At 48.7% G+C, this 17,904-nt stretch overlaps 2 protein-coding genes across 4 annotated transcripts; both read left to right on the top strand.

Moving 5' to 3' along the window:
- Positions 1-216: 216 nt before the first annotated feature.
- fdps (farnesyl diphosphate synthase (farnesyl pyrophosphate synthetase, dimethylallyltranstransferase, geranyltranstransferase)) lies at positions 217-4,698 on the top strand. Its single transcript, XM_023806165.1, has 10 exons — positions 217-355; positions 1,190-1,345; positions 1,630-1,770; positions 1,957-2,037; positions 2,304-2,426; positions 3,010-3,098; positions 3,268-3,340; positions 3,426-3,503; positions 3,594-3,728; positions 4,134-4,698. Exons 1-10 carry the CDS (start codon positions 353-355, stop codon positions 4,332-4,334), a joined length of 1,080 nt encoding a protein of 359 aa, XP_023661933.1. The 5' UTR covers positions 217-352; the 3' UTR covers positions 4,335-4,698.
- Positions 4,699-5,286: 588 nt separating this feature from the next.
- On the top strand, positions 5,287-17,439 carry rusc1 (RUN and SH3 domain containing 1). Of its 3 annotated transcripts, none has more exons than XM_023806280.2 (11): positions 5,287-5,417; positions 6,486-9,625; positions 11,304-12,134; positions 12,794-12,910; positions 13,059-13,135; positions 13,639-13,813; positions 13,922-14,027; positions 14,153-14,199; positions 14,364-15,144; positions 15,270-15,416; positions 15,597-17,439. In XM_023806280.2, exons 2-11 carry the CDS (start codon positions 6,607-6,609, stop codon positions 15,760-15,762), a joined length of 5,466 nt encoding a protein of 1,821 aa, XP_023662048.2. In that variant the 5' UTR covers positions 5,287-5,417; positions 6,486-6,606; the 3' UTR covers positions 15,763-17,439. The 3 variants fall into 3 exon arrangements, with proteins under 3 accessions (XP_023662048.2, XP_023662046.2, XP_023662049.2); XM_023806278.2 differs by having other exon boundaries at positions 15,237-15,416; XM_023806281.2 differs by lacking the exon at positions 11,304-12,134 and having other exon boundaries at positions 15,237-15,416.
- The last annotated feature ends 465 nt before the right edge of the window (positions 17,440-17,904 follow it).

The following is a 17,904-nucleotide window of genomic DNA, read 5'->3' as shown; positions in this document are numbered from 1 at the left end:
ACGTTCGGCTGTTTCCACAGTAACGCCGCCTCATCGTCAGATGGGTCCACTACGCTAGTTCCGTCCTCTGCAGCCTCCTCATTCGCCAGCACAACTCAAGCCCATCTTCGTTCGATAGCGCCAACAAATAATACACGTCGATGTCATATGAAGCCTCCGAAACCTCGCCTTTTAAACGCGCTCGCCATGAATCATGGGATTTGAGGTGCTGCCTTTTTTCTGTTCTACCAGGGGAGTTACAGTGAAAGACTACATTGTCCATAAAGCATTTTTGTCGGTAGTTGCGGTACCAGTCAGATAGCAAAGCAAATGTAGCAAAGCTAGTGTCATTTGGAAAGAACTTTGGAAAGACATGGTAAGACAGTAATTGTGTACTTTCTTATACGGAAACTTTCTGCTTTTTATTTGCACGTAATGTCAGATAGACTGTTACTGTGCTAGTCATTTGCACAGGAATACATACAACGACCGAATTGTGAGCTCACTGCTGTTCAGTGTTGATATTCACTTACAGGCGGTAACTTGCCGAGTTAAAAATAGGAATTTATCTTCTATAATTAGAGCATGATTATTGACGTAGATGAAATTTTAAGCCGCACTCGCTGTTGCATAACGATTCTGTTGCGGTGTATCTACTAAGGACTGCTGTTGCTATCAAGAGCATCTCTAACACATTATGCATCCTTGTAGTTGTTACTGGGTTCGCTCACTCAGTACTGCTCCTAGCTGTTGGTGTTACTGGTGGCTGTACTGTGTCATTTGTGCATATAGGTAATACAGGGTTGCCAACTCAAACGCATCAGGCATGACACTCATGCTCAGACTCTCACGCGAGAAATCTTACGGCAAATCTGTATAATTCCACTATATAAACCAGTTATTAGCCACATCAAAAACGTCGGGGTAGTTTGCATACCCTACAAAGTATTTACAAGGTTATTAAACGCTTACATACACGTAAATGCGTGTGCAGACTTGTATCGATTTGAAATTCTCACGCCAGCCAGCTGACCAAAGTTGTGTGTGTTTGTATGCATGTGTATAGCGATTGTTTCATTCCACTACCTGTATACCAGTATGTATATCTCTCTCCCGGTTACATGTTTCTTATCTGCATCCGGAATTTGCCGTCATTCTTCGCCTGCACCTCCAATCTCTGGCTGCGCTTTGGACACACGGTCTGTCTTAGACTGACAACAGCTGCAGTAATGGTGCCCAGCAGCAGAGGTCAGACATGACGGATGCTGAGCTCTTCGACGTTCATTTTGAAGAGCTGGTGTCTGAACTTACCCAAAGAGACTTAACAGACCCCGCCCTCGCAGATGCCCTGAGCAGGCTGGCAGAGGTACTGAACTTCTGCAGAGCTATAAAAAGACAATATTGCAGATACACTGCAGCGTGTACTTTTACTCAGTGTTGTTTTGTGGTATTTTTACAAATAAAGTCAATAATATACTGTCAAAAGCAGTTTGTGTCCAGTTTTACAGGAGGTGGCCACCTGTGAGTTTGGTTTACTGGTTAGCTGTAATATGTCTCACAGACATTATCACTGAGACCAGGCATAGTCAGGATAAGTGCATGAGTGAGGGAAAGATCACAGCTTCTAACTCTTTCAGGTGCATCTTGCAGGTGTTGCGGTACAATGCGCCAGGTGGCAAGAGGAACCGTGGCCTGTCTGTGATTGGCTCGCTGAGGGAGCTGGTACCGCCCTCTCAGCTCTCTCCTGATGACGTCAGGCGTGCCCTACTGGTTGGCTGGTGTATTGAACTGGTGAGAAGGATAAGTGGGACCTGAGAGGGTGGGCGAGGGAGCAGCTGCCCTGAAGAAGGGGTCATCAGTGCTCAACGAACTGTAGACATTCTGGAGCTGTGAGTGATGGTATCAGGAGCCATCCAACACTATAGACCTCTCACACTCACTCTCTCTCTCTCTCTCTCTCTGTCCCTGTCTTGACAGCTTCAGGCCTTTTTCCTGGTAGCAGACGACATCATGGATGCATCTGTGACTCGGAGAGGACAGCTCTGCTGGTACAAGAAGGTACGATCCAAGAAACCTCATTACCGTTACCATGACAAGTCAGAATATGGGTTCTCTCTCCTTTCAGCAGCAGTAAGCTGACTTTATGGTTGATTTAACCATGGTGAAATAGGTATATATATATATATTTTTTAAAACTAATATCATGAGTAAAATACGTTTCTGTAGACATTGTGTAGACTGCCCGTGGTCAGGTTCAGCTGTAAGGCTGTTTCCTGAGACCGTCACATTTCTGCTTTTTAAAACGAAAGCTTCTTCTCTTCCAGGAGGGAGTTGGTCTGGATGCCATCAACGACGCATTTCTTTTGGAGGGCTCGATCTACCGGCTGCTTCGGAGGCACTGCAGGGGGCAGTCCTACTACACACACCTACTGGAGCTCTTCACAGAGGTGGTGGCCACAGAGATATGCAATAAAAATGCACATAAAAACCCATAAATACTGGCATCACAGGGCAGGAGAACATGACTTGCTGGAGCTGTTCAGACCAGGAGTGGAACATTACACTGAACCATTACCGTCTACCCACACCTCTCAATATGCTGTTAAGGGGAAAGGCTTTCAGGGGCTGAATACAGCATTCGGCCAGTAAGTTGTGTGTGTGGGGGGGTGTCCTCCAGACTTGGTCAGCTTTTGGATAGATCAGTGTCTCCGAGCTGAAGTAGATTAGATTAAAACATGAAGCTCGAACCAAACCAAATGCCAGTTGGTCACAGAATTCTTCGGAGGAAGGAAACAAGCCATCTTTTTTGAAGAGTTACACCATAACCCCCCCAGCCCCCCAGGGAATGCTGTAGCCCAGCCTGAATCTCAGAGCTAGGGCTGGGTATTCAGCCTGATATATTAGCAAACCATCCATCTATCTTTCTTCCACCCCCTTACCCTGGGTCTGTATGTACTTTAACTCGTTACATCAGTGCTCTCTCTTCCCCCCCCCCCTCCCACCCCATTCCAAAACCCCTGATTTTTATAGACCTCATTCCAGACAGAACTGGGTCAGGCTCTAGACCTGATGACGGCGCCTCCCAACAAGATCGACCTGAACCGTTTCACTGAGGAGAGGTAAGATGGGAGAGAGGGGCAGACGCTTCAGCACCAGGGTGTTTGGGACCCCGTATGCGATGGCAGACAAGTTACAATTTAACTTCAATGAAGAAGGGTGTGGATTTTACCGGGGTAATGTGGCCCACACCATATGGTCTTAGTCCTTCTGTCTTTCACTCTTTCTCAGGTATAAGGCCATAGTTAAGTACAAAACTGCCTTCTACTCATTCTACCTCCCTGTGGCTGCAGCAATGTACATGGTGAGTGTGTGATGCTTATGGAAAGGATGACGGGCACTATAAAATCCCAGATCCTTGTACTGATGTTATGTGGCGTGTGGTTTAGGCGGGGATTGACTCTGAAAGGGAGCACCACAATGCCAAAAGCATCTTACTGGAGATGGGCGAATTCTTCCAGATACAGGTATTCATGCATTTTGGCAGTGACCCTCAAAAGAATGGGTGGAGACAAAGATGAGTTTGCGATGCTGATGTATCTCACTCCTGCCTCCAGGATGACTACTTGGATTGCTATGGTGACCCCAAAGTAACAGGCAAGATTGGTACAGACATCCAGGACAATAAGTGTAGCTGGCTGGTAGTGACCGCGCTGAAGCTTGTGACCCCTGAGCAGAGAGAGGAACTGCAGGTGAGGAGGAATTGAAGTTTGCATCATACTTGGAGATCCTACTTCCTTTCTGTAATGAGATCCCACTCTATCAATTGATGTTCTGCGTTGGCTCATTAATCTAGTGAACACTTGAGTCAAAATCCTCCCATTGAGATTTGGAGGGTCTTTTGTGTTATTTACTAACATAAAAACCGTCAGTCAACACCTCATACAGCCCTCTAGCCTTTGTCATGTTCCCTTTCCCAAAAGGGTTCTCACACAGTAAACACGGCTGCACTTTACATTTTCGTCACGTCCCACTCAGAATTCACAGCTATAATTATCTGGTCATTGAGTTTGTCCTTAGGGTCTTGGTCACGGGAATGATGGTCAAGCCAACAGTATGGCTGCTTCAGGTGATATTTCTCCCCTGTGCACACGCAGTCCTCCTATGGGCACAGTGACGAGGAGAGAGTAGAGCGTGTCAAGGCCTTGTATGCCACTCTGGACATGCCCGGCCATTACCGGCAACACGAGGATGAGAGCTACCAGCGCCTGTTGAAACTCATCGAAAGTCACGCTGACAACCTCCCCCATGCTGTCTTCCTGAACTTCGCAAGGAAAATTTACCGGAGAAACAAGTAAAGAAATAAAACTGGTCTGGGGACATACCAAGCTGACAGGGGGACCTAGCGAGTGATGGTCTGCAAAGCACTCGGAATCTCAGCAGTCGGCTGCAGGCACAATGTCTATGAACAAAGGACATAATCCTGGTTTTTGCCTGATAAATGGCTTTTTGGAGCTCTTTGGGTCATACGGTTTCTGGCTTTTCTGTAGTCAATTTGTGTAATAGTAGTAAAGATATTTACTTGATAGTCTACAGTAGTGAATAATGATTCTTGATTAATTTATATAGGAAGCCTGGATCTATCACGTTAATTTGAGATACACAAAAGGGGCTGGTATTCAAGTGATACACTGTATTAATAAACTGAATTTACTATGTAAATGAGTGTTAGTGTGCATTTCTTTTATTACCCTGTATATTAATGTGATATAGGTCCCATTTTCTCTACCTCAATTCCATCCATTTTCTGCAACTTAAACATCCTCGCAAATGTAAAAATGCCACGGAATATTGTTAAAAAATATAACAGTTATTACGTGAAAATCGTTAGGTATAGTATACCTTAGGTATACTTCTTCCTAACCCGTTGCTGGGTAGTTCCTGTTACTATTAATAGCTGCTTATCCATATATTAACATGTAGTACATAATTATTTACGTCACGAGGTATGCTGGAAGCGCGCGCATACTCACAAACGTATATTTATCCGCGGTTTTAGCCGTTGTTTCCAGCCATTGGTGATGTTAAATATCATGGTGTTTTGGGCCTTGTGGGTAATAGGCCTATGTTTTTCACAGTATATGTGAAAGAATGAATAACAATATAATGAAAAGTAATGATTTAAAATTCATATATTATAGAGCAGAATGCAGAGAACACAATGAGACGGACATAAACAGAGATAGAAGCGACTTGGGGGGGGGGGGGGGGGGGGGCGCAGGGGTGGATGACGACAGATAAGGAGGTGGCCGTGGAGAGAGGGAGCAGGAGAGAGAGAGAGAGAGAGAGAGTGGAGGAGAGGAGGGAGGGAGGGAGCCGCGGTGGCAAACATCTGCATCCGCAGTCTTCTGCCTCCATCTACATCCTTCTCTTCATCTCCGGTGAGTGATATTAAATGTCTCTCTTCTCCCCGTCATTAATTAATACTCTCGCCATCTGCTATCGGTATTTTACCTTTTATAATTCTGGATCCACTGTTTTTATACTGAAACCCGTTCATCGCCGTTTATTCGTCACTTTCATGCTAATACTTCGGAGTTTGACGTCAGCCATAAAACGAAACATTTTTAAAGTGATGTAAGGTATGATGTACCCTGCATATTTCGCCGATGTTGCGGGGGAGATAAGCGGGGCGATGCGGCGGAGACTGCCCCCCTCCCTTGCCGTCGACGGCCCGTTCGATCGATGCATCTGCCGGCAGAAACCAGGAATTTACAGCTTATGAGCTCATCTTCGTGCTCTTTATATTGTTAGACACGGTTAAATTATTATAAATAACAAGGATGCGTGCGTTGTTCTTGTTAATATTTAGATTGGAGAGCGCATCGTCCAAGGACACTCAGTTGTATCGAACAGCGTTCACATTGCGTTCATTTTTTTGCTCCATATTCTCCTTATTCTTTGGATGAGGGCTCGTCAAGGAAGGAATACGGGTATTTGCAACGAGGCCTTTGAAAATCTGCAGTGTACGTATCCCTGCGTGCTAAATTATGTCTGTTTATGTGAGAAAAACAAGTATGCTTTATTTGCCTTAGGTCCGTGGCCCTCTCATTTGTCACAGGGCGATGGACTTGGGGGAGAAAAAATGTCAGTAACTTGATTTTCCGCCAGCTGTATTGGTCGGGTACTATCGTTGGCGTTAAGCTGAGCGGTATTTCTCAATGGATAAAAAAATTCGCGTTCTGAAATAGACAGCATATTAAAGTGTACTCTACTGTAAATCTGGATTAGAGGAGTGGTTGGCTGGTGGAATTCTAAATAAATCCTTAATTTCCTAGTTACCAAATTTATACCTTCAGCTGGATGGTTTTACGTTTTATTTTATTCTATAAAAATTTAGGTATAGAGAATAATCGAATGTTGTATGGTATTGCGTTTTCAAACAATATCTATTTACAAACTTGCAGAAGGTTTGCAATGCAATGACTTTGTGTCTTTTACTGTTTCAGGGTTTGAGTGGCATCAAGATGTAAACACATCCGACCTGAGTCTGGATGTCTGGTTCTAGATAATAAATGAGACTCTGCTTTTCAAAACACCTAAAATAAATCATACCATCCATTTTTCACAATGCTTTCATCTGCGCGTCCCTCTGTTCCTCCCCGGCCGCGGTACTTAGATGGCCACAGACGTAATAATGTGGTAGAGCCCAAGTCTACCAGTCAGGGCCACCGGAGGGAAGAGAAAAGCACCAAGATCACATCAAATTCAGCAAATTCCTCTTCAGTGAGTCGAGGCAGTAAGGTATCTGCTGAACATCACAAACCTAGGGGTAGTCACCTTGGCCGATCTACTGCCGGCCAGACCAGGGTGGCCCAGGGCAAAAACATTCCAGCGACGTCAAAACTCAAACCAAAAGTAGCACATATAGCACCTGGTCCGAGTTCTGTTCTTGACCCGAATTGTAATGAGCCAAGTTTGCCGTGCCTGTGCTGCGATGGGCATTCACCTCACGATAGCAACAGCCTCTACAACCACAATTATAACAACAATAATACGACTGCCATCAGGCAACATCTTCACCTACAGCCGGCACAGCCGCACACTGGGGTAGGTGCTCATCAAAAGGCTGGGGACACACAGCAGAATCCCAGAAGTGCAGTATCACCATCGCACAATGGCCTAGACACCCAACAGCGAGGAAAATCGGAACAGAATGAAGAACAGGAAATCAATGAACTTGATGAGGGAGAAGACTTCGATAATAATGATGATGATGAAGACGAAGATACCCTGGTACCTTCTTGCCACGACTGCCCCCCCTCACTCCTAGAATTTTCCCTTTCCTCCTCTACCTCGTCTTCATCCACCTCCATCAGTAGCTGCTCAGATTTTGAGTCAGATTGCCCGGACATCAACACTTCCTCCTTCCTAGAGATGTCCTCAGAGAAAAACCTCCTAAATGGTTCCCCGACCTCCCAGCCCCAAATCATCCCAATGGGTGCCAACCACACTGTACCTCAACCTTTGCCTCCTTATTCCCCAGATGAAGGCTACCCGTCAGCTCGGTCCTCACCTTCTTCAGATTACATCGAGCATAAAGCATCATTAGGGCAAGAAACTTCAAAAGTGAATCTGCTAACCTACTTGAATTCCTCGAGCGAACTTAGCAAAATGGACTACTGGAGTAAAGTTGTTGAAGTTGCTCAATGGGGAATGGAGGGTGACATTGCATTGCAAGATCGACTTAGTCACCTGGAGAAGCTCACACTGGTGAACAAGCAAGTGAAGATAACTTATTTGGAAAGGATTCGAGATTCAGGTTTAGATTTGGATGAAGAAGACCTGTCTGATAGCCTGGATGGGACCGGAAACATGGAGGTTACCTGGAGGCTTTACAGAGGGGACAGTATCTGTGAGTCTCAGGAGTTCTCTGATGCGGGGGTTGACTTGAGTGCCCCCTCAGACTTAGATGAGCCCCTCCAACCAGACTCGCTGGCACCCTCTCCCCTGCAGCCACCCCCTAGGCCGCCTAAGCCAACTTTGCGAAACTCCGAGTCACACACATATGTTAATATAAACAACAACATTCCAGCATCAACTGCATCCTCCGCCATGACCAGCTTCCAGACTGTATCTCCGTCCTTGTCCTCCAGTATGCCAGAAAAGACCATTCCAGCACCTCCACCTCTTCCTCTTGCTCCATCTCAGCCAATTCCATATTTCACCTTCTATTCGTCCCCCCCCACTCTTGCTTCACCCCCACCTCCCATCCCCCCTCCGCGGAGACGCCATAAGGCACGACTGGAAGCACAAAAGTTTGCCAATCTCCAGGACGAATCGACCCCTCTGTCGCTCCCCCCTCCCACTTCCCGTCCACCTCCTCTTCCTCCTCCCCCGGCTGCTCCATCTCCACCCGCCATCCCCCCTCCCCCAACTCTTCCACCTCCTCCCTCCTTTCATGCCCTGGATGCTGAGATCCGCAAGCTGCTTGTCCTGGCTGGACTCACGCAGGCCGAGCTCCTAAAACTGAGCCCCGAGTTGGGAGTGTGTGTCACAGGGGTGCTGGAGGAAGGCGATGGGGAGCTCTCTGAAGTGGTAAGGCCACAAATAAGAGAAGTCAGTACAGAAGAGATGGGCCAAAAACATGACAGGAAACAGGTACCGGAGGAGGAGTGTGGAGAGGGCAAGAAGGATGAAGGAGGTGAAATGAAGGGAGTGAGAAGAGAAAGCACTGTTGGAGAGCATGAGCAGGATGTGCTGAGAGAGGGAGCAGTGCAGGAAGAGAGCAGGGAGGCCTTCCAGACAACTTCATTCACCGAGATGGCAAGGAGGCGCAGGCGCAACAACGTCATTTCCAATTGCAGCTGCACATATGGCCTGGATAACCACTCAAACCCGGACGCTTACTACAGCACGACGAGCACCAGTGTCATCGCAAGCAACCATGACATTAGTTCTCACAACACTTACGATTACACCATTACAATGGCCTCATCTCCGCCCCCACCTCCACCTCCTCGGCCCTTACCGCCTTGCCCTCCGAAACTGCCCCAGCCCCCTCCCCTCCCCTCTCTGTCATTGAGTACCCTCTCTGCAAATAAAGCTCGCCCGGATCGCTCTGATTGGCTGATAGCCTTTTCTCCAGACACAGAGACACCTCCGTTTGGAGCCGACAGGACACCGGAGGTCAGTCCGCAGAAGGCGAAAGTGGGCTCGAAAGTCACCACTTTCAAAGAACTGAGATTTCGGAGCAGGCAGAACCCACAGCCACTTGTGGTCCAGCCAGAACCCGACCCGACAGTGATAACACCTGATCCAGATGTTTTGTACAACCTGAAGTGGAGAAAGGAGAAGGCTGACGGGGATGGCAGCCAGTGGGAGTACCTCCCACAGGTCCAGTCCATCTTCCTTCAGCACCAACTGCCTCCACCGCTGCCGGAGAAAAGGGAGGTGCTGCCGGTGAGCGACGCTGGGGGCCAGTCACAGTCCTGCCCCTCGCAACGCATAGGATGTTCGGCCAGCGACAGCGACCTGTGGAGCAGCGGGGCCACAGGACAGGATGAGAGCTGGAGGAAAAAAGAGGAGGATGAAGGGGCGGTGAGAGGAAGAGCTGACGGGGGCAGAAAATGGGAGTCAGGGACAACAGGTAAGTCCCAGAGTTAGCAGAAAGCATGTGGCAGCCATAGTGCTGGAAAGGGCTCTGTGAGGGACCTTATCTCTGCTGGTCTCACAGTGTCATTGACAGGCTAGTTACATTGACTCTGTGCAGCAATCACAGGGAGAGTGCAGAATAGCTACCGGTTATATTCATGTTGAAACATAAAGAGAGGAAAGAGATTCAGGGGAGACCGGCAGTGTGTGCCTGCTTAGCAGGCAGTCGGATGGGAAGGGTGGAAATGCGCGATGGGGAGGTTTCAGCGGAGATCCTAGGGCGATGTCATTCCCCGGGGAAGTCATCACTGCCTCATTAAATTATTCATCTGCTCTGCAGACTTCATCGAGCCTCGGCGATCCTCATGGATCCTCACCACTGTCCACTCATCCTGCCTTCTGCTCTCTCTCTCTCTCTCTCTCTCTCTCTCACCTCTCCTATGCAAAGCTTCAGATTAACCCCTTTCTCTCTCTGTTCTCTTCTGTTTCTTTCTCACAATTCTTTCTTTATTGCAAGCCTCTTTCTGGGAACCAAAAGGTCCCTTTTTAAATCCCCTTTAGGTCCTTGCTCCTGTATGTTTTTGCAGTTGCCATTTCTCTCCTCTGAATCTGTCGATGATCATTAATTATTAAATGACTAATGAGCCGTTGTAAGTTGGTATTTTAAATTGATTTGGTATTTGTTTGATATTTATATTTGCTATATGCGAGATGATGGCACACCCAGAGGTGCTCAGTCTTTTGGTGTCTTTTCTTGCTTCATGTTAAAAATAGATTGAGGGGAATTGCACCTGTTTGTTTGTTTTTGTCTGTGATTGTATGCCTGTGTGTGTGTTTGTCAGTTTGTCAGCATCATTTTTGAGATTGAGATTGAGAGTGCCATTACATTTCCCAGAGTAAGCAACAGCGGTGCATATGCCTTTAAGAACAGGAAGGAGGTGGCTTATTCTGTCGACCAATAGGAGCGAAGCACTAGCAGGCTGACAGGAAAAGCTGTGTCAGGTTGACTTTCAGACAGCCACACTGGGTATGTTGATCGATATAATGTCCTTTCTTCTTCCCTGAATTTGCAATGAAGAAAATAGCGCACAAAATGTTACTGAAACGGGCAGTTTCCCTGACAGTTCCATATGGACTTGTTTGAATACCGAGATTTTGCTCCAACAGCAAACTGTCAAACACAATTGACAGAGATAAGTAACTGGGGAGCTCTCTAATGCGGTAAAAATGCTTCTGTGAAAGTGCTCCTCAGGTCTGACGAATTCCATGTATCCATTACACAGAGTGGGCTTAGATCTCAGCCAACACCAGCGAGTGGCAGAGGCGGTAACAGGAAGCCGCTCCCGTGTCAGCTCCAGCTGGCGTGTTTGAGCACGGCGCGAGTTTCTCAGAGAACACATTTCTCTTAAAGACCCATTTCTCTTAAGTGTATTTGTTGGGTTTTGTTTTCAGGTCAGTTTTATGCCCAGTGTCAGTTGCTGGCCTATTCTGGGCTGTCTTCTCCCTCAGCAGACACTAACATTCTGTCCGTCTTTCTCTCCTCTTTGTTTGCTATCTTTCTTTTTTGTTCCTCCTCTTCTGACATCACTTTCCCGCTTTGGCCTGAACCACTCTTTTGCTGGCTGCTCCCTCCTCTGCTCCTCCCCTGCTCCCATCCCTGCTCGCCTGGGCAGTGTCCTCACCCCCATTGTCCCTCGCCCTGCCCAGTCCACAATCCTTTCCCTACTTCCTGCACCCCGAACCCCAGATACCCCCGCTGTACCAGGCCGGTGCCTACAGGGCTCCGACCCGCGGCACTGGCCAGAACAGCCAGGGTGTGGCGTCCACTGGTCCGATTTCCCTGAGCCAGATTGACTCGCTGTACTGTGCAGATCCAGAGAGTCCTATAGATTCCTTGTACTGCACTGATGAGAACAGTAATGTGGACTCATTGTACTGCACTGACGGGAACAGTAATGTAGATGTAGTGCCCTCAGGGGACCTCGACAGAAAGACACTCCTGTGCAGTTACAGTGCCGACGGAGAGGGCTGCACTGACACTGAGGGCTGTACAACCCCATACCGAAATATAGAGGCCATTATTTACAGTAAGACAAAGAGACAGACTGAAACGTGCAGGAGGCAGGCCAGGCTAGACGATCACCAAACCACTGATGTGGATGAAAACTGTAATCAGTTGGTACTGTGTCCAGTAGTAAAAGGGCCCTGCCCAGACCCACCTGCTTGGTACTTTTATAGCCCCAAAAGCTGCCCCCTGCACCAAGGAGCTTCCCTGCGCCTCTCTCCCATCGGGGCGATTTCCCCCCCACAGAGGTGGGGGCTGCCATCCCCCGGGGCAGACGTGTCACGCTTGCACTCCCCTCTCTTCCCTCGCAGTCGTACCCTTCCTGCCCTCTCTGCTCCACTTTATTGCCCTTTTCTCCACCACCCCACTTCAGCTATTGCCCCTATGAAGGAGCCCCAAGCCCCAATTCTCACCAAGCAGACACAGCTATACACCCTGAGTAAGAGCTCTCTCTCTCTCTCCCTCTGTCTGTCTCTCTCTGTCTCTCCCTCTCCCTGTCTGTCTGTCTCTCTCTCTGTCTGTCTGTCTCTCTCCCCCTCCTTCTCCCTCTATCTGTCTGTCTCTCTCTGTCTCTCTCTCCTACTCTCTTTCCCTCCCTCTCTGTATGTCTGTCTGTCTCTCTCTCTGTCTCTCACTCTGTTCCATTTCCTTTGCCTGTTTCTCGCACTCTCTCTCTGGCCTCCATTCATTTCTCTCTCTGTCTCTTTCTCTGCCTCTTCCTCCTTTCTCCTCTCCTCTTCCTGTTCATCTCTCTCTCTTTCCCCCCCGCCCCGCCATCTGTCTCCTCTCTCTCTATTTCTCTCTGTCCCTTCTCTGTTCCTCTCTCCCTCTGCCCCTCCTTCTCTCTTTGTCCTCCCCTGTTCCCTCCTCTCTCTATTCCCCCTCACTCTGGACCTGTTTTCTCTCTCTCTCTCTCTCTCTCTCTCTCTCTGTCACCCCACACCCGCTCTCTCTCTGACCCCCGCCCCCCTCCTATCTATTACACTACAACCACACTTGCAAAGCATTTTTAAAATATTCTACCGTCGTATAAAGTTGCATTTGAGAAAATCGTAAACTGCTGCCTCATCATCGTGTTCCCCCACCTGCCCCCGGCAGTCCGCAGCCTGTCCTTCGCCGGCTCGGCTCAGAGGGGCAGCTCCTGGATGGAAGATGCTTCGAAGAACCCCCTCCGAGGTCAGAAGCTATCCTCTCTGTGCCTGGAGGAAAAGAGAGGTATGGAGCAGCCCTGATCCTGCTTTACAGCAGTTCCCGTACTTTGCTGCCTGCTTATTCTGCGTTTCTAATAATGTTCCCGTTCTTTATGTTGGGGGGTGTTCAGGGTGCCCAGTCAGGTTTAACCATGTGCTGCCTTGCCCCGTAGCTCTTGTCAGCGCCGTCAGCGTGGCAGTGGAGGCCGTCCTCGCTCAGTTCAGCTCCTCTCGAACCCTGGTCCAGAAGGTCAGTCTCTCTGCTCTGCAGGCTAGTCTTCAGGGAGCCATGTCTGAAAATAACCGCCTGTATCTCCTTTCCTCGCTGCCCTGCTCCTCTCTCTCCTTCTCCGTTTCTCCCTCAGTCTCCTTCCAATGAAAAAGTTTAACAGTGTTTTTAAAACATCAGCCGAAACCATCCTGTGTATTAACCAGCCCTGTCCCTTCTCTTCATTACGCTCCCACCTTTATTTTATCTCTCCTCCTCTTTCTGTCCACCTTCTCCTTCTATCCCACCTTCTTCTCCCTCCCATTCTGTTTCTGCTTCCCTTTTACCACCTTTCGTTTTCCCTCTCTGTTCACTCATTCCTTTCATCTTCTCTAACCCTTTCCATCCCTCTCTCTCCACATTCCTTCACTGTCCTGTTTTGTCCTTCTCTCCTTCTGCCTCCTGCTCCTCCTTTTCTTCTGCTCTCGCCCCTGTTGTCTCCTCTCTTCTCTCCACTCCTTCTTTGCTCCTCCTGTCCTCCCCAGGCCCAGTCGGGGGACAGCACCATCAACCCAGCCCTAGGTCGCCTGGTACTGCAGTGCCTGTGCCCTGCCCTCCGGGCCCTGCTTTCGGATGGCCTCAAGCCCCACCAGAGTGACCTGATCACAGGCAGGCGGCCAAATTCTCCCTGGGGCCTGGTGCAGGCCTCCACACAGCCAGGTACGCCATCCAGCCTGTCAGAGTGTGAAATGGAGCCTGAATTCAGCCCACTGTCTTTTCTCTCATTCTTTTCTTCTGTCTGTCTGTGCTGCCCTCTCCCTGCTGCAGGCCCCAACACCCAGGCCCTGTACGCTCTCCAGGGTCGAATTGCTGAACTGCCCCAGCTCAGACACGCCCGTCATCGCTTCAACGCCTTCCTGCTCGGCCTGCTCAAGTAAGCACCACTTCAGCTCGGCCTGCTGGGTCTCTCACCGGTGATTTCCTCAGTACAGGTTTCTCATAGGTTCCCGCCCTAGAGTGTTTCAGACAACGTGCTAATTCTGGCCATTTTTCTTGCAGTGTGAAACTGCTTGATTACTGGCTGGCCCACCTGCAGACTTGTGAGGGTACGGTGATCATCAGACGCATGCAATTATTACTTTGCATAGTGTCATCCCCTCTTTGTCCTGAATACCTGTAATAGCCTTATTCAGAGTTTTTCACTGAGGTGTATCTAAAAGTTATGGCTGTTCTCCTTCTCTTCCCTTGTTTTCCTTCCTTTTCTTCCCAGATGTCCTGGCCACTTACTATCTGCCCACCTCCTTCATGCGCCTCTCCCACTCCCTCTGTCAGCCCCTCTTCGAGGAGCTCCTGCTGCTCCTGCAGCCCCTGTCGCTTCTCACCTTCAACCTCGACCTCCTTTTCCAGCACCACCACCTAGATCCTTCGTCCCCGACGCCCTCCCCATCCCCCCGCAGCCCAGACGTGGGCAGCACTTTCCATGTCTCCCCCAAAGCATTGGTCTTCGGTAACAGGGCTCGTCTTGAGAGTGTCTCAGAGCATGATTACGGGGAGCTGGAGGAGGCTGCGGACAGCTGGGGAGCGAGCTCCGGCACCTCCGAGGGTAAGAGGGCTGGTGGTAGTCGGGAGGAGGAGCAGGCCTGCCAGAGCCCCACCCCGAGAGTGAAGGTGGGGGCCACCAGCCAGCTGCTGTGGGTGCAGGAGAAAGAGCTTCTGCCCCCAGGTCAGGCCAGCCTGTCCAAGCAGGCCACCCAAGTCATCCAGCAGGGCTGGGGGGCTGTGCTGCGTTGGGGGGAGAGGCTGGGGCAGAACTGGGGCAGTTTTAACACATCCTCGCAAGTGACCTCAGGGGGGACTGACCCCCAAGCTCTCGCCCAGAATGTCTGGCTGGGCGAATCCCCTGGCAGCGTCACCCAGCCGGACATCATCAGTCATCAGACACATGGAGACCATCCATTTGACAGGACCCCGGCCGTTCCCTGGGGCTTGGGTAGGCTTTTTGGAGCCTCCAGGGATCCCCGAAGTGCTCAGACGCACACGTCGTCCACCAGGTGAGCAGGCCGCAGCCGCGTGTCTTATATGCATGCGAACCGATTATGAGGTCAGGGCTCCTGCTGAGGTGATGTCATCTTATGTTGTTCAGTGTGTCCCCTGTCCTCCCCGCCCTATCTCGAAGACGTCCATCCCACTGGTTGGCCCCAGGAGTGTCAACGCTGAGCCGCATGGTGAGCCCCACGCTAAACCCGGTGCCTGAAGACAGAGGGGACGTGTCCGAGGGGACGAAGGAGACGGACGGGGAGGAGGGAAATCCGAGAGCCTACAGGTCTCATTTCCACTGTAACTCCATACATGTGTGTGTGTTCAACTACACTGTGGTTACCTCGGTGACCTTGTACTAGATAAAAAATTATGGGATAGATGGATGGCTATATTGTATTGTATATTGTGCTCTGAGTTCCTGGTTGAATTTTTGTCCCCTTTCTCTCTCCCTGTGAACATTTAGGTCAGTGCGAACTCTCTGTGACCATTCAGGTACAGGGGCTGAGCTGAGCTTCCAGAAGGGGGAGGAGCTCGTGGTGCTAGGCACTGTCGACCACGACTGGGTTCGCTGTCGTCGGGGCGACATGGAGGGGCTTGTTCCTATTGGCTATACCTCCCTGATCATGTGACTGCCACCTGGATTTTTGACTGGACAGTGGTCTAAAAATGAAACCGCATAACTGAAGAGGCATATTGATATAGTGATCAGTGGCTGTGCTCAGTGTCTGCTGTTCTCCTTGTTCTTGCCAGATTTGTGTTTAAAATGGTTCTCTTACCAATATTATTCAGTTCATGATAAATCTAAATGTATAAATATACATATCTAGGAATATATACATATCATCAATATCTGTATTGAGCTAGCACAAAACACAAAAAAAAACGACATATCTAAAATAAGCCAGAAATAACGGCACCCAGAAAATTGAAAAAAAAAAAAAAATTGTATTGAATTACCATTAGATATCAGTCAGCACATGATATTATTGTTATATACATATATATCTCACTTGTAGCATTGATCTGCAACCCTCTCACTGATATTAGTAGAGTATTGGGAGAGAATCCTGTGTCGTCTTGGTAGTTTGAGCATCCAGAGGTGTGTCCAGTGTGTTTGGATCAAGCTAATATATGTATGTATCTGTAGCACAACTCAAAAGATTCAGCTATTTATTGTAGCCCTAACATACGATGTAGTGGGAATGCTCAGTGACCCGCCGTAGCACACGCTCACCTGGCCGTGCCGCCGGGATCCTCGCTCATGCCGGCCTCCCTGCACGTCGGGGGGACGTCCTCTCGGGATTAGCTATAATCGCAGCGGTTCCCACAAAGGTCGAGCAATTCTGGCGTGGAGCGTTTCTGCACGCCCTGCGCTTTTAGGCACACGTAAATAGCCCTTTCTTTCATGGTAGATGGATCCGTACGCATTTATCGTCTGCTGTGGTATTGCGTTTTGCCCGGCTTTTAAAATCACGTTATGGGTTGTTACTCCAGGACTGGAGTACTAGAGGGCTAGGCTGACAAGTAACTGTACCGAACCAACACATAGCATTATCATCATCAGTAATACTTTATTGTAGTCTTCTGAATAAAAGGCATAACACATTTATAACTAGATTCTGGTTTCGTTCATGTTATGACTGTCCACATTTTGAATTTCTGGATGATAACTATGCATATGCTGTGCGCTACACACACATCCCCTGTACCCGTGTGGGGGTGGGGGGGTAGATATGCTGCCTGAGGTGCAGACCAGCACAGCCCCCTGGTCCCTAGCCGTCCATTGTGACCCCAGCTGAAGTGACCTCTCATCACCGGGAAATGACCTCGAAATAGGAGCCTGGGAAAGCTGACTTTGGCAGAGGTGTTCAGAAACTGTTCCTGTTGGCTCTGTCACCCAACGGGACCCCGACGGTCTGGGCCTTGGGCCTGTGTGACACTAACAACGGAAAACAAACCAACAAATCTCAGGAACACACATTTCTGAGATATCATCTGCTATAAGACTTGTAATAAATTGTTGGAATTGTTGTTGATATTTTATTTTTGTACTTTTTTTTGGACATTATGTTTTGGGCATTTCCGTTGTTGTCTTGCGAATGTATACGTGTTCTTCGCTGTTGCGGGGTTTCACGAAGGCCGTTTCCACCTTTCCTTTGTCGATGTGGGTTCTGTGAGAGTGCATTTTATCCTGACCGTCCCGTGCTGAGAGCACTATCTTATGCACTCATGCCATCAGCTTCTATCCAGTTGCTCTTGCATGTGCTTAGCTGTATATAATTAATAAACTAAATGTCCCACACCAAGGCAAGTGCCTGTCTCACTCTGTTCATTCAGATACCACTGCAACAAAATACAATTGTACTTAATTTTTTCAGCATTTACTGGCCTGTCAACCATTTAAAGCTGGGGTTCCTGGGGGGGTAGAATCCATGCTTAAAAGCAGGTTTCAGTCCATTGGGATTATGGTATAAAACATGTTTTAAGATTCCAGATTGTGGAAAGGAAGGACAAGACTTACACAGAAAATTTACTTTGTTTCCATAGCTATACATCTCCCCCCTTTAATGTGTTGTTTGATTTTTATTTATTTTTGCTTTTTTCCAGTTCATAAAGGGTTGGCCAGTACCTGGGGCAACTGGGGTTAAAGGCCTGGCTCATGGACCCAATGGTGACATCACTCCACCAAGTATGACATTTGAAATAGGAAACTTCTGATCACGAACACAGATACCTAACCTGCAGGGCCACACACTGCCCACAAACATAGT

Source organism: Paramormyrops kingsleyae, chromosome 9 (genome assembly GCF_048594095.1).
Source record: "Paramormyrops kingsleyae isolate MSU_618 chromosome 9, PKINGS_0.4, whole genome shotgun sequence".
In the NCBI taxonomy this organism is placed as follows: domain Eukaryota; kingdom Metazoa; phylum Chordata; class Actinopteri; order Osteoglossiformes; family Mormyridae; genus Paramormyrops; species Paramormyrops kingsleyae.
The sequence above is the reverse complement of the archived record's forward strand: the minus strand, read 5'-3'. Positions and strand labels throughout refer to the sequence as shown.